The 16,692-nt window shown below is 44.2% G+C and overlaps 1 protein-coding gene across 1 annotated transcript in view; it reads left to right on the top strand.

The window, feature by feature from the left end:
- The window catches only part of LOC113406801 (phospholipid-transporting ATPase IB), a 408,364-nt gene that overhangs the window by 36,298 nt on the left and 355,374 nt on the right, over window positions 1-16,692 (top strand). The window contains exons 5-9 of the mRNA XM_029911979.1: window positions 949-989; window positions 3,363-3,436; window positions 7,971-8,040; window positions 12,189-12,316; window positions 14,525-14,636. Of these exons, the coding sequence (XP_029767839.1) occupies window positions 949-989; window positions 3,363-3,436; window positions 7,971-8,040; window positions 12,189-12,316; window positions 14,525-14,636 (425 nt within the window). The remainder of the gene's footprint in view (window positions 1-948; window positions 990-3,362; window positions 3,437-7,970; window positions 8,041-12,188; window positions 12,317-14,524; window positions 14,637-16,692) is intronic.

Genomic DNA, 16,692 nt, shown 5'->3' with positions numbered 1-16,692 from the left:
AAAAAAAAAAAAAAAAAAAAAAAAAAGCCGCGATCGGCGGCGGCAGTTCAGCGGCATGTCCTTCACTCCTAGAGGGAGTGAGGGACCTGCCGCCCCCGAATTGCCGCAGGTGCCGCCCCTCTCCCTTGGCCGCCCCAAGCACCTGCTTGTTAAGCTGGTGCCTGGAGCCGGCCCTGGCAGGAGTGGACCTTTAGCTAGTGTAACCTCCGATGACAGAAGTGACTTTTGGTTAACTGGGATTTTCAGCAAAATGAATTTAGGAAAATCAGGTTGCGCTATATTGAGGTTTTGGGGTAGAAGTGACATGAATTAAATTTTTTTTTTAAACCTACAAATACAGTGTGTACCTTTTTAACCTGACCTTCCCCCCCCCCCACACCCGCCTCCTCCCCTGGAGTTAAGTACAAAAAAAAAAAGAATGAAAACATTCTAGATAAATCATTTGGTGTGATTAAGTCATTGTAAACTTCTTTGCCATTACCCAGTAATGTACAACAAATCCCTCCCCCCCCCAACATAGTGTGTTTCAGGAATGATCATTTTCATATCTAAAATGGGAGATAAGACTATGTTATAGTTTAAAATAATGGAAATTGAATGATAGTGGGCCACCTACTGTTCTTTGTAACAGCAGTGTTTCTGGCTGTGTAACCAACATCAGAATGTTGGGGTGATTTCATAGAAATAGTATGTACTGCGGGCCAGATTCTGCCCTGGGACGTGTGTGCCTGACTCTGATTCATGTGTGCACTCGCACACATCTGAGGATGAAATTTGATCCCAACTTCTGAAAAATATTTAGGATTGTATCCCTGCACATGAGTTAATTTGGACCTTGGCATATATACTTCCTGTATTTTAAGTTGTTTGGATAGTATAAGTCATCTTGATCTTTGATATGCATTGTAATAAATAAAAATTAATTAAAGTTGATGATTTTTATTTCAGTTTTAAGAAATGGAATGTGGCAGACCATTATGTGGAAAGAGGTAAAAAAACAATTTTTAAAATGTTTTGAAAAGAATTACTTTTGATGGAATGATTCTAGGATGGCACAGAGCCAACGACACTGGATTTACAATGCCTAACGAGTCCCCTGTGTTGGGGGAATCCTTGGCTGCCTGTTTAGGGCAGCTTTTTGTGGCTGCTTTGCACTGTGGTAGCAATGCAGAGCTCTCAGATCTGGGCCTCAAGATTGTGTCCAATTCATCTGTTTTTCGAATAACAGTTGTCCATTTGTAACTTTTATAATAACAATTAAATATTATTGATATTACCATAGAGACTAGAACCCTGTGCTGTTTGCTCCTCTGTAGCACATTGCTTTTATTCCAATAAAAGTTAAATTAGTTTCACTGCAATGCCACAGCTATATTAATATTGTTTTTAACAACTTTATATGTTCCCCGCAGATCTATGGGAATTTTTTCTCCGAAGTCTTAGGCCCAGATCTTCAAAGGTGTTTAGGCTTTGGAAGTTAGGAGTCTAAATACCTTCAAGGATCTGGGCCTTAGTTAAAGACTTATTTAACTTTGGTAATTTCTGGGGCCCAGTCAATGAGAACTTTTCCCTATAAGAAGTTCAGATTTTTTGAGACCAGGTTCTACAAACCCTCAATCACAAGGATAATCTGTACAGGTATAATGAACCCTTGTGAAGAGAGAGCCAGCACAAGGCCTATGCACGGCCATGTAAATCCCACTTAAACTCTTTTTTTTTTGGTTAGAATTTAAGTGAGACGTCAGTGGTGCATAAGCCTGGTTCTTACCCTGTGCACAATTGTGAATTTAACCCCAGGTGAATACTCTGATTGTATTTAATGAGGTTACTCATGTGAGTACAGATTTTTCAGGTCAGGCCTGTGGCTCTTAGAGAATTTATTATAAATCTATATTTACCAGAAAGTCCAAAATAGCTCTTTGAGCTTCATTCTGGTCAGTGATAAATAATGTACATCCCTTGTAACTTTCTGAGAAGGACTTTGAAAACCAAATCAGGAAATTAAACCCTTAAAATTATATTTAAACGACAGTAAGGCTCTGATGAAAACCAATGAATCCCAGGAAATGTAAAGCTGATGCTGAGACGTGCCACTATCTCTTAATTTTTCTACCAGATTGTGAATTAGAGATGTCACATAAGGCTGAATATGGAATGTTTTCACATTGTGTTAGTCTTCACATTTAAACAAAGATTCTTGACTATATGTGTTTCATTTTGAGTCACGAGGATTCCAGTTTATCCATTATTTTGTCATAATTACTCAGCTGTGTTTAGCATATCACCTGTTTAAAATATCAGAGCTGGTTTATTAGACGTTATTAGACCTGATCTTGCTACCATTGAGGTCCCTGGGAATTTTACTTCAGTGGGAGCAGGGTCAGTCAGGCTTGTCTTCTCCTATGAAGTTTACGGTTATAACAAACAAACTTGCCATCTACTTTTGGAAACTGCTTGACTTTTCAGGGTCCATTCCGACATTAGGATTATGTCTTGATGTTCAATCTCAATCCAGCAGTTCATAATTTGTATGAACAAGGACAGATGACGTGCGGGCCCCTAAATGATTCCATTGTGTCTAGGCATGAGAGCTGGTGAGCACCTTCAACTCCCACTGAAGGTAATGGGAGTTGTGGGTGCTCAGCATCTCTAGGAACAGGTAAGATTTGAGAAGTGAAACACAGTTGCTGGTCGTGTTCACAGCATCTACCACTAGTTTGTGTCGCTACGTACTGGAGCACCTGCTGATGTTTAATGCTACAAGTGCTTAAGATGAAAAGCATCTGATGTGGGAAGAGTTCAAGTAAGAGGAGAGTAGCAAGCTGGTGAGTAGTGAGAAAACATGGAACCAAGAAAGAAAAGGGAGGAGAAGAGGTCAGAGGAAGAGTAAAACAGACGATACATTAAACAGATGAGTAGAGACAAAAGCAAAGATAAGAAAACTTATGTCACCTGGGAAAGCATCTCTTATCAGCTGTCAAGAAGAGCCACTGCCTACAGACAAGCTAGTTCAGGCAGTGGAAGGAGTGATGGGATCGGGGGGGGGGTGCTTAATTACCTTATTTAAATTAAGGAAAAACTGAGACTTGAAACTTACTTCTGAAGTTATGTATTTTTTGTCTGTGGTGGACACTGTTTCCCTTCATTAAATGTGTGAAATGAGCCCTGACGTTGAACTTTTACCTTCTCAATGGTATATAACCAGACTGAATTCAAAGCATCACTGTAGATGTTCTTTGTAAGATATAGAACTCTTCCTCTCTTTGTGAAGGGAATAGTTAACAAATTAATAATCCGGATGAACAACTTGTGTTCATTTTCTCTTCTTCCCTGCTGCTGCACTCCTGCCCCTGTATCAATAGGTGGCAGTAGGAGACATTGTGAAGGTCACCAATGGGCAGCATCTTCCAGCAGACATGATCATTGTATCTTCCAGGTCAGATATACTGAGTGGGTGTGACATGATGCTTCTGCTGAACTGAGGTTTTAAAGAAATTATTTTTATCATTAGGAAGTGTAAACTTAAAGATCTTAGATGCCAATCCCCACTCTTCCTCGCAGTGTGAACTGGATAACAACATTTCTACATCAAAAAGATATATTTGCCTTATCAGGGAAAGAAATGATCCTATCCAGTCACACTCTCATTTCATTTGCATTGTGAATAACTTCTCAAGAGCAGCCAGGTAAGATGGTGTTCAAATTGGTGGTGCTTGAAACTGAGCTCACTGTAGCATTTTGGGAAATTGACTCTGGCAGATTTGTAGGGAGGGGATTCGGTATGACAAAAGGTGAGTGCAGTCAAATTGCTCAGTGATTTTTGAAAGGCCTCTCATTTCTAAAAGGTCTTCACTGCTAAAAAAAAAAAAGGTGCAATTTTTTTACCTCAGTGTAACTGGGAAGCACGAGCTGTCCTGAGGTAAAAACACAGTGAAGACCCAACACTTTAGTTTTATCGTGAGGTAAATTCACTGAAGGACAAGGGGGGTGTAGAGCTGTTCAGCTCATGATATAACTTGTCCTCACTGTGTTTTTTACCTCCGGACTGCTCCTGTATGTTACTCACCCCAAGGTATAAAACACACCCTTTTTAACAGTGAAGACAAGCCTTCAGAGGATTTTGCAGCCAAGTGATTTTTGGTGGTGATCAAAAGAACTTATCTTTAGTTTTGTTTCTTTGTATTAATTCAATTGAAAAAAATTCCAGCAAGTTCCCTCCACACTTGGTGCCCCGCCCCCAAGTACTTGTGCCACCTTCTTCCACTGCAGAGTTAACTGGAGTTATGTATGCTCAAGTTACTTCTCTTGAGTTAGCCTCGCTTGAGAGAAAGCAGTCGCACTGCAGAATAACATTTGAGCTGCTGTGTCCACTGCTCTGGTGCTTCACTTATTCATGTGTGTCACTAAAGTTTAGTCTACACTACAAACTTATCCACACCCCTGGGCATCCTAGTTATACCAATTTAACCCCTGATGTAGACAGTGCGAGGGCTTCTCTTGTTGACATAGCTACCACCTCTCGGAGAGGTGGAGCTCCTACGCTGATGGGAGAAGCTCTTCTTTTGGTACCGGTAGCATCTTCACTAAGTGCCACAGCACTGTATGTGTAGACAAGCCCTGGGACTTCTGGGGGCATATCTCATGGGTCTTTGCACTGCAGTTAGATGAGCTGCTCTGTAAATTCTTTCTTAGGGCTTGTCTATACTTACGCGCTGGTTCGGCGGCAGGCAGTCAAACGTCTGGGTTCGATTTATCGCGTCTTGTCTGGACGCGATAAATCGAACCCAGAAGTGCTCGCCGTCAACTCCGGTAATCCTGCTCGGCGAGAGCAGTACGCGGAGTCGACGGGGGAGCCTGCCTGCCGCATCTGGACCGCGGTAAGTTCGAACTAAGGTACGTCGACTTCAGCTACGTTATTCACGTAGCTGAAGTTGCGTACCTTAGTTCGAATTGGGGGGTTAGTGTAGACCAGGCCGTAGTAAATTATGGGAGAACTTGTCTGTCCTCTCTGGGTGCATGGGAGGGAATTGTGAGAAGGCATTGGAGGACTGTCAGCACTCGAGTGGAACTCGCTTGTGGCCACACTCTAGAGTGGTCATGCTAGCATCTGCTGAGTTGCGCTCTCTGAAGTTTTAGCCTGTACCCCCTGATGGGCCAGCCAACTTGTGTTTAAAAGCACCACCACACTTGAGTTAGGAGCAACATTTGAGTTATAATTTGAGTTAACTTTGCAGTGAAGACAAACCCTAAGACTGCAGGTCTTCTCTTCACCACCCAAACATCAAGCAAGGGATCTTGTGGGTGTTCTTCTCTCTAACTACCAATGGCCACAAGTCACCCTGATCCCCAGGTCCTGAAATTCCCTCCTGGAGAGGGAAACAGATGACTAACCTTCTGAGAAATGTCTTTTCTGAGCTATTGGCCTACATTTCCTGCCCTGCCCTCACTTCCTGTCTCATTCTTGTGTCACCAAGAGAAGCGGTGGAGATAGCAAAAGGTAAAAATGAAGATCTGAAATTTCAAAAGTGACTAGAGTTTGGGGGTGCTGCAGTTTTAGGGTGCCGAATTGAAATTCCATAAGGTGTCCTGAGGGTGCTCAGTAAGTCTGAAAAATATTGTCCCTTTAATCATGACTCAGGTTGAGCACCCAAAAACTGAGGTACCTCAAATACCTAGTTGGTTCTAGGATTTAGGTAAACATTTAAAAATAAGATTTATTTAAATAAAAGCCCAAAATTATTATTGATTATTTATTACTAGCCAGGTGATTCCCAAATTTAAGTGCAGGTAGTGGATACAACCACACTTTAATCAGAATGGCAATTTCCAGTCTTGAGGGATACTCATTCCATTTTGGGATTTCTCCCCCAACATTTTATATTTAAACTTTCTTTCCCACTTACCTGCTTCATTGGGATTTAGTTCTTAAACTACATGGGCCAAATTATTCTGTCAGGACCACCCCAATAACGCCACTGATGTCAGTGAGGTTACACTGGTATAATTAAGGGCATAATTTGGCCCTGCATATGCTGTTTAATTTACAAAATGCTTTGCTTTTAGTATTGGCCATTTCTGTTGTGGTTTTGCTTTTACCATGGTAGCTTTGTTATGTACATAATGCTTCTTTGAAATGGTAATAATAATAAAATAGCCCTCAGTTCACCAGAAAGCTTTGCATGCTCTGCAAGGATGGATTGTTTGATTTGTATATGGTATGTGCTGTATTAAGGTATTGTGTGTATGTGTGTACAGGTATATTGTTTTGACTGATAAAAATAAATTAAGGCGTCATTGTCTATTATTTTGATTATTCACATAAAGATGACATTCAAGGGATCTTACAGACAGCAGAAATTCTTAAGGCAGAAAAAAAGACCGAAAGCAATTAAAGACCATATTTGGATCTTATTTGCACTGGGTATAAGAGGCATTTTCAGGTATATATACAGATGTGAAGGACTGTGTGTAAAGCTTTCTTGGCCTGTGATACAAGTGCTGCTTCTGATCCACCATCTAGATTACAGTGAATTTGCTGTTCATAATACAACCAAAAATATGGACCATTGTGGTTTATGTATTAGAGCCTGTAGTGTCCATTGGATTTGATCTGTTAGTTTGCCCATATGTGGGAAGCTGGGAACCTGTGTGCCAGCTCCCATTGCTGTCTGACTTCTGAAAGAAAATTTATTTCTCTGGAGACCACATATATATCTGTGTATATGGCTAGATCTGCATACCTGCATCTGTCTGGCATTCAGGTGTCTGGCAGTCAGGAAAATGGCAGCAATACAATGGTTAATTTAAATCTGATTGCTTCAGGAGGTATAGAACAGCATCTCAATGTATAGAAAGTAGTCTGCAAAAACTGGAAGATGAAATGCCTATCTGGGTCCAAGTAGGCAGTGAATTCCTTCATTGTGATGCATAGCCATAAGTGAGGATGTCTTTTTAAAAGATACGCTCTAGGAATTATTTTGGGGAAGTTCTATGGCTTGTGTTATAAAGGAGATCAGATGGTCATCAGGCCTTGAAATCTATGAATTTATGAACTACAGGGCATGATAAATGGGTACAAACTCTGGGCAAGATTCTAATACTCCTCAGGTGTGCCCTGAGAGTAGGCACTCTGTGAAAGCAGCATCATTGTGCACCTGAATTTGACCCATACTTAGCTCTCTCCCACCCTCGGACAGACTATTCCAGCCAGGAAGAGGAGTAATTTCTGTAAGACAGGGTTGTGCGGGGATGTGTAAGAGCACAAACACTCTAGTAGAGCACACCCCTTGCGTCTAACCCTGGTTCCAGAATGCCTCTCTGTGGCTCCAACCACAGGACACCTGCAGAGTTGCCTCTGCAAGTTTGGGGGGAACTAGAATCAGGGAGGTGGAACATTAACATCTTCTGCTGCCCTTACAGCCATGGCTTTTAGGTGGTTTGTATGAGCAACCTATAGCCAGATTTGGCTCTATGGGGAAAAAATGTACAAAGGTATGAAGGGAGCTGGTGCCTAACTGTCCTTAGTACTTTGAAAATCTCCCCTGTTTTAATGTTGCTATGATTTTCCAGCATTCTTGCTCAACAAATTTGGGGAAGAAAAATTCTAGAAGGAGAACCTGTCAAAAGTGAAACAGTTGAGTTATTAAATAATGTGAAGAATTGAAGCAGAGGTTCTTTAATATTTTCTAGAAGTGATGTGTACTTATGTTAAAGCTCCTTGTTTTTGCTGGCTAGCATCTGTACTGATTCAGATAGAAGTGTTCTTTTAAGAAATCATTTAAGTCATTTTTAAGTGAAGTAATTTTAAAAGGGATTTTTAAAAAATGGCACTCTGTCATTCACCCTCAGAATTTAACTTTTTGCCATATAACGTACTGAGAATAGTTATAGTTGGGTACTTTCAAAGTAAGGCTCAATGTAATTGTTTTATAAAATGTTTAATCATGAAAATTTTACTGTGCTTTCTGCAGTGAACCTCAGGCAATGTGCTATATTGAAACATCTAATCTTGATGGGGAGACTAATCTTAAAATACGACAGGTAAAATTACATTTATTTTGTTAGTGTATAATGTTAACTAGGAAGTCCTGTTTAGCAGTTAGGAAAGGGACTTGGGTGTGAGGAGATCTGGATTCTAAATGCAGCTGTATTTCTCTTGACTAGTTACTTATGCTCTCGCTGCCAGTTTCTGCATCTGTTGAATGGAGGTGGTAATAATTGCTGTACAGATTTGTTGAGAGACTAAATTAAAGAGAGGCATGTTCCTATGGATTTAAACATGGGAATGGACATCAGGAAGATCCTGGCTATGAAGCTTATGTCTAGTGTGGCCTTCAAACAAATATTTAACTTCTCTGCCTCACTTTCCCCCTCTCTAATAACAGCAGTATTATTCCCAGGGCTGCTGTAATTACATGCTTGTTAAGTGCTTTAAACATGAATTTACTCTCTCTTGATCTGACAGGACCTGCATTTGATGACCTTCTGGTCATGTTGCAAAGCATGTGGGCCTGATTCTCATTTACACTGAGGCTGCCTTATACCACTCTGGCAGCGTAAATAGACCTTTAAAGAGTGTGAATTAGACGTATCCACTTCAAGGCTCCTTTACACTGCCAGAGAGGTGTAAAGGTGAATCAGGGCCTGTGTATTTACCCATGCTTTCTCCGACTCCTAAGTGTGAGCACCTCAGTCTTTGGGTGGGGAGCAGCATGGAGCTGAGATTGGTACTTTTGTGTGAGTAAAAAGAATTAACTGACACTCTTATGTACATCCTACTTAAGGGGATCCCCGTAATCACAGAGCCAGAGGCCAAGCTCCCACCATCCTCCTGCCCATCCCCAACATCCCCTGCAGTGGTTTATCAGAGCTGATGCAGAACCCTTGGAGCGTGGCGTCCCTTTACATGCCCTCTCCATAGCTTGTACAGCATGGATACAGTGGCTGTTCTGTATCGGGGGTGTCAGTCATGTTGTGCCCATGATAAACTTCACCCAGAAGGACACATTTTATTTTATGCAAATATATCTGTAAAATATAAGAGAAGTTTAGAGGTGAGAAAATAAGTTTGTATTTTAAATGTTTGGGAAATGTAAAGTTATCAGAGAAGGGGAGTTAGAGATTCTCCTCTTACTTACCCCGGTATCAACTGGGAGTAACTCCATTTAGTCACTGCAGCTGCTCAAATCTAAAACTAGTGTGCAAGGAGAATCAGGGCATTGAGCACATTAAGATGCAATTGCATGTGATTGCAGCATACCCCTGACAGTATCAAAGCAGCACTTGGAAACCTGTGTACTTCACTGCCAGATGATTAACAAATCAAAGAAACCATTATGGTTTACTAAAGGAACTATCAAAGGTAGGAAAGTGCTGGGTTTCAAGCACAATAAGCCATGAGAAGTATATTTGAAATGCCATGATTTGATTATTACACACTATGCTTGTGGTCAGAGTTGGAATTTAGCTGCCCAAAGTAGAGACCCAGTTTTGTTGACACTCCTCTTCATTTATAAGAGGTGCAGGATGTAATGTGTTCCTCCTGGGGTGCCACCTGGAACTGGGGTACCACTGAGCCCTCTGACTCACCAGCCTGGGCTCTCTCTCACCCTGTGCTGCCGTGACAAGCTGCAGACCCGCTACTGCTCCTACACTTCCACCAGCATTCACACAGGCAGGGATGCACCGAGCTGCAGTTACATGGAAGCTGGCCACCCACTGCATGAACCAACAATAGAGAGGCTACAGCCAAAATAACCACCAGCTTCCCAACCTAGGACCCCAGGGCTGTACCGTCCTGCCCTGGTCAAAACCCCGACCAGTATGAATTTATTTTCCAGTTCGGCAACAACCTTTGCCCCTTGAGCTAAGATTTTGAAGCACTTCATTCAAAGTCACTGGTTTAGATAAAGCAAAGACAAGTTTATTAACTACAAAAGGTAGATTTTAAGTGATAGCAAACAGATCAAAGCAGCTTACCTAGTAAATAAACAAAAACTCAAACTAAATTTAACATACTAGAACAGGGGTCGGCAGCCTTTCAGAAGTGGTGTGCCGAGTCTTCATTTATTCACTTTAATTTAAGGTTTCGCGTGCCAGTAATATATTTTAACCTTTTTAGAAGGTTTCTTTCTATAAGTCTATAATATATAACTAAACTATTGTTGTATGTAAAGTAAATAAGGTTTTTAAAATGTTTAAGAAGCTTCATTTAAAATTCAATTAAAATGCAGAGCCCCCCGGACCAGTGGCCAGGACCCGGGCAGTGTGAGTGCCACTGAAAATCAGCTCACATGCCGCCTTTGGCACGTGTGCCATAGGTTACCTACCCCTGTACTAGAAGGATAGGATTTGAATTAACAATCTCTCACCCTGACTGATGGTACAAGCAGGGCTTGCAGATTCTCAAGGCACAAGCCGCACTTGCTTCAGATCCCCACCCCAGTTCCAAGTCCTTTTCCTTAGGAGCTTCTCTTAGGTGTTCAGCTGTGGGGGAGTGAAGAACAACAGATGATGTCACTCCCTGCCTTATATAGCTTTAGCATATGGCAGGAACCCTTTGTCCCAAACTCAGTTTGTGGAAAAACACTGGTATCCTGAAATTCCGTGTCATGTGGCCTGGTCACATGCCCTTGCATACCTTGCTGAGTCATAGCAACCATTACTTACAGGCTGTCTGGAGCATTCTCAGGAAGACTCACCAGGTGGAGCATAAGCTTCTCCTAAAGCCTATTGTTTTTCCTAATGGCCCATTACCTTGAATAGGCCCTTCATAGCCGACTATCTGTCTGGAAGCATTTTGCCTAGTGGGTGTCACCCAGGTGTGATTACATGTGAAATACAGATACGCAGTCAATATTCATAACTTCCGATACAAAAATGATACGTGCATACAAATATGATAATCATATTTAGCAAATCATAACTTTTCCAATGACAGCTCATATGACCCATCTTGTACAAAATGCATCATAATAATGCCATTGTAACTTACAATTCATATTTGAAAACATTTATATTTGCCTCCATTTTAATTTTGTTTGAGAAAATGTGATTGTATCTGCAGGTCTGATATCAAGGACAGTAGTCTGGGGCGGAATCCTCTGCAGATTTTATTTATATATGGGTCACTGCATTTAAAAAATGTGGACCTGATTCTCCAACTGCCTTACAACGTGGAGTCTCACTTGAGCAAACAAGATGGAAAATGAGTATATGGCAGTGATTTACACTCACTTTCCACTCCCTTCTCTCAAGGATAACTTATGACACTAGGTAAAAAGCAGTGAAGAATCAGGGATGTGGTTTCTAAATTTCAGAAAATTGCATGTTTGAGTATGGCTAGTGATACATATGATAAATCTTACACTGCCCTCCCAATAAATTAATACATTGGGTTAAATTCTTAGCTGCGTGTGCAGTCTGCACTGAGTGCAATAGGATGGGGGAGCTGCAAAGGAGCTGGATGCAGTTTCTCAATCCTGGGGGCAAGAGAGGACCAGTTTGGCACCCAGCATAGTTTAAGTCAAGATTGGATGTGTTCATGAAAGAGATGCTCTAGGAATTATTTTGGGGAAGTTCTACAGCTTGTGCTATACAGGGGGGCAGACTAGATAACAATGATCCCTTCTGGCCTTGGAATCTATTAATCTGTGGTGAGTTAGCAATCAGCCGTGAGCAAGGGCAGAGCATGGTTCTACTGCCCCAGGAGCGGCCCAGGAGGGAGAGTGACTTAGCTACACGTGTCAATAAGCTACATTGCCCCATGTGGGAGGAGGGCAGAACCAAAGCTGCTCTCATTCCTTGTTTCTTCCCGCTCCCTCCTGCCCGCTTGTGCCGAGTGGGGGAGCGTAACAGTTCTGTGAAGCCCGTTTTCCATCCAGCCCTATGAATGGTTGTAGAAGCAGCTGGCGCAAGCTAGTAAGGAGGTGTCTTATGCCACTTTACTGCCTTGAGTGCCCATGCAAGCTAGGGCAAAATCTGATCCTTATTAAGTAAACAATTTCTGTGGGGCTTACAGAGCCCCTGAATCCCATAAGCAGCAGAAGAAGCTCAAGTACTAAGTCAATGTACTCAGCTATGCCTCTGTCTCTCATTTGTTGGAATACATTATAGAACCACATGTGGAAAATTAAACTAAGAAGAAAAGTTGATTTGACAGGCATCTCCTCTGGCTTGGTCTCTTGCAGGGATTGACTCAAACTGCTAGTCTGCAGTCGAGAGAAGACGTGATGAAAGTGTCTGGGAAGATAGAATGTGAAGGACCCAACCGTCACCTCTATGACTTCATTGGAAACTTGCGCTTAGATGGCCAAAGGTATCAACTTTACTGAAAAGCGATAGTTGTCTTCTGTTAAGAAATATGTCTTATGTGTATGTGTGCACCGTGGCTTCTCTGGCAACACAGAAAGAACATAAAGGTATTTCTGTGGGTGACTACTAACTGGTGCATGAGCTGATCGTCAGCTAGTGTAAAATGGTGTAGCTCTATTGACTTCAATGGACAGTCTTTACCTTAAGTGGTAGAGGCCTGTGAGTTCTGGAACTAGAGGACCTGGGTTCAGTGTTCCCTCTAATTCTTCACACCCATGTGCGGAATTAATTTTGTTATGTGCACCAATATGGAGATGATGTGTGACACATCACCTTCATATCGGTGCACATAACAAAATTCATGTGGTGGGGTGGGGCCGAGGGGTTCGGAGTGTGGGAGGGGGCTCAGGGCTGGGGCAGAGGGTTGAGGTGCAGGGGTGTGAGGACTCCGGCTAGGGGTGCGGGTTCTGGGGTGGAGCCGTCAATGAGGGGTTTGGGGTGCAGGAGGGGCTCCGGGGCTACGGTAGGGAGAGAGGACTCCCCCCAGCTCTCTCTCCCTGTGGCAGCACCTGGGCTGGCGGGGGAGAGGGGCCTCTCCCTGATGCAGCAGCTCTGGGGCTGGGGCCGCAGGATAGGCGCCCCTCCCCCAGCCCCCAGAGGTCCGGGCTGGGGCTGGGTTCAGGGAGGGGCACCCCGGCCACGACAGGTCTGGGCCAGGGCTGGGTTCGGGCCGGGTGCCCCGTGACAGGTCCAGGCCAGGGCTGGGTTCGGGGAGGGGTGCCCCATGACAGGTCCAGGCTGTGGCTGGGTTCGGGCAGGGCTGCCCAGGTTCAGGGCTGGGCAGGGCTGCCCGGGTTTGGCCCAGGGCAGGGGTGCCCCAACCGCGGCAGGTCCGGGCTGCAGCATAGTTGGGGTCGGGTGGACCGTCCTGGCCGTGGCAGGTTGGTGGCTGGGCTATATTGGGGCTGAGGGAGGGGCGCCCCTCCCCCGGCCACAGCAGGTCCCTCCCCTCAGACGGGTTCCCTGAGCACCTGCGCCGCACTAAATAGGCTGCTGCTCAGCCATGCAGCTTACAGGGAATTTAGCCAGGATTCCAGTCCCACCTTTGCAAATGATGATTGTTTATTATGGGAGAAGTAATAGCCCCTTCATAGTTGAGCTTGCAACCACAGTTCCTTTTTAAGAGTAATTTAGATCCCTCTTGTAACTCTTAAAAGAAAAAGTTTCCTGCTTCAGTCATATAAATTCAAGTATTATAATCCATAGAAATTAAAGTGCTTTAAAAAGAAGGGGAAGTGTCATTATGCTCATTTTATAGGTGGGGAAACTAAGGCCTGGTCTACACTAGAAAATTAAGTCAGTTTAACTATATCGCTCAGAGGTGTGAAAAATCCACACCTCTGACCAGTGTAGTTAAGCTGACCTAAGCCCCAGTGTAGACAGTGCTAGGTTGACGGAAGAATTATTCCATTGACCAAGCTACCCGCCCGTCGGGGAGGTGGATCATCTACAGCAATGGGAGAACCCCTCCCATCAGCACAGATAGTGTCTACACTGAAGCACAGCGATTCAGCTGTGCCGCTGTAGCATTTCAAGTGTAGACGCCCTCAGGCGCAGAGAGATGAAATGCCTTGCCCCAGGTAACACAGCAGACTAGTTGCAGAGTTGAGAATAGCACCTGACTCCCTTCTGACAGTCCACTGGATCCTGCTGCTTTCTGAAAATGTTGATTACTTAGTGACTAAGTACTTTTTGAGATTAAAAGTCTTTTTAGTGGCTCATTTTTGAAAAGTTTGCCAATTGTCTCGTGCTGTTTATGTCCCTCCGTTTGCTCAACAGAAATCACATTAGCTGGGGTGTTATTTAGGGCAGTCTTGAGGCTGTTCTATAACATGCTGGATGCCAAACTGGGAACTGTAGCCAGGTCCTTTGCAGCTTCCCCCACCTTGCTGCACTGTGCAGAGACTGGAATGCAATAGAGGAGTGAACTCAATGTATTTATTTATGGGTGGGCAGTGGCAGATTTATGCTGGAGGTCCCTAAATATTAATTTCCTTCAAAGTGCTGGGTTTTGTAAATGATATGAAAGGGGAGTATCCAAGAAAAGAAGCATGTGTTCATATAATGAAAAATAACTTTCTTGAATGGTTAGAATATCTTCAGAGTCATTTAAAATATCTGTACTTATTTTTTCTTTATTCTTGGCTTCTAGTCCGGTTCCCATTGGGCCTGACCAGATCTTGCTGAGAGGTGCACAGCTTAGAAACACCCAATGGGTCCTAGGAATTGTTGTATACACAGGACATGACACAAAGCTCATGCAGGTAAAATGGATTGGAAATAATATCTCGTGTGTGTTTTGATGGAAATCAGTATTCTCTATTTCTGTATTCTGCCTGTCCTTATGAGTTGATTATGCAAAATAAAGTGTCGGTCATTATATTTGTAATGCAGTAGCATCCAGAAGCCTCGAGTGAGATTGGGACTCCACAGTGCTGGGTGCAGTATGTGCTCTTAGTACCTGCTAGGAAGAGCTTACAACATACATTTTTTACATGATGAAGGTTAAGATTTTTCATAGTTATTTTTAGTAAAAGTCACAGACAGGTCGCAGTCAATGAACAATAATTCATGGAAGTCTGAGCCCTGCCACCCAAATGGGGGCGGGGGGTGACAGCTTGAGCCCTGCTGCCCAGGGCTCACCGTGCCGCAAAGGGCTGATGGCCCTGCCGCATGGAGCTGACAGCTGAAGTCCCATTGCCTGGGGCTGAAATCGCGGATATCACCAAAAATCATGGAACCCATGACCTCCGTGACAGACTCGTATCCTTATACATGATATATAGAACTAACTTTTTAAAACCTAAATGTATAAAGTAAGTGCCATTGCAGCCTTCCCAGAGCACCATGGTAACGCAAGCTTTTCCATGACTCTCACACAGAATAAAGAAGTGAAATAACAAGGAGAAGTAATGTCAACTGTGACTCTGCACTACACCCCTGTTCACTTTCTGGAACAAGCAATCTTCTGTGGGCTGTAATCCTGGAAGAAATTATCTACTTCTAGAACAATAAATCCAGTTAAAATCTTTCCATGCATTAATATGTGCCCTGATCCTGCAAGTAGTTCTATTCAGCCAGGTTCCATCAGACTTTAGTTCGGCTCTTTTAAGTTTTAAGGCTGTAAAAGAGAACTATACTTGGCTGCTGTTGAACTGTGTCTAAAAACTTGCAGTGCACAAGAGCTGAGGGGAGGATTTAGGGAGCATTTTCCCCCTTAGAGCCTGTGCAGAAACTAGAGAAAATTGCAATCCTTGCATTCTTTTGAGGGCAGTAACTGCTGCTCTCTGCTAGTGTTCCCCTGGGAGCTAGACCAGGGGTGGGCAAACTCTGGCCCGGGGGCTGCATCTGGCCCTCCAGGCATTTTAATCCGACCCTTGAGCCCCCGCTTGGGAGCGGGGTCTGGGGCTTGCCCCGCTCTGGTGCTCCAGCTGGGGAGCGGGGTCCAGGGCTTGCCACGCTCCAGCTGGGAAGCGGGGTCAGGGGCTTGTCCCACTCCGCGCAGCTTCCAGAAGCAGCAGCAAGTCCCCCCTCTGGCTCCTACACGTAGGGGCAGCCAGGGTGCTCCGCACACTGCTCCCACCCCAAGTGCTGCCCCCACAGCTCCCATTGGATGGGAACCGCGGCCAATAGGAGCTGCAGGGGTGGCGCCTGCGGACAGGGCAGCGCGCAGAGCCGCCTGGCCTTGCCTCTGCTGCTTAAGGTAAGCACCACCCGGAGCCTGCTCCCCTGACCCCCTCCCATGCCCCAACCCCCTGCCCCAGTCCTGATCCCCCTCCCGCTCTCTGAACCCCTTGGTCCCAGCCCGGAGCACCCTCCTGCACCCTGAACTCCTCATTCCTGGCACCACCCCAGAACCTGCACCCCCAGCCAGAGCCCTCACCCGCTCCCGCACCCCAGCTCCCAATTTTGTGAGCGCTCATGGCCTGCCATAAAATTTGCATACCCAGATGTGGCCCTCGGGCCAAAAAGTTTGCCCACCCCTGAGCTAGACCCTCAGAGGCAGGGACATGGCCTTGTTCTTTACCTGCCTTGGCCATCAGAGTGGGATGAATAGGCTGGAGGGAGTATGCTCAGCTCCCAGAAGAGATTGAGTATAGTACATATCCCCTATGTCTGACTCACAACAGTAGTCTGTTAGTCTCTGTGTGTATGTGTATAATACCACCATAGTGGCTAGGGGCCCTAGTCATAGACTTTGCATAAATAATATATTTAACTGGCTGGGGGTGGAGTTTGAGAACAAAGTAGCTAAGTCCACAGTTTTAAGACTCTGAAAATTAACTGTGCACAGAGGAACTAAGGAGAACAGTCCCACCT

Source organism: Terrapene carolina, unplaced genomic scaffold, assembly GCF_002925995.2.
Source record: "Terrapene carolina triunguis isolate 2854851 unplaced genomic scaffold, T_m_triunguis-2.0 Scaffold141, whole genome shotgun sequence".
In the NCBI taxonomy this organism is placed as follows: domain Eukaryota; kingdom Metazoa; phylum Chordata; order Testudines; family Emydidae; genus Terrapene; species Terrapene triunguis.
Note: the sequence above shows the minus strand (reverse complement) of the source record. Positions and strands in the feature narration are given on the sequence as shown.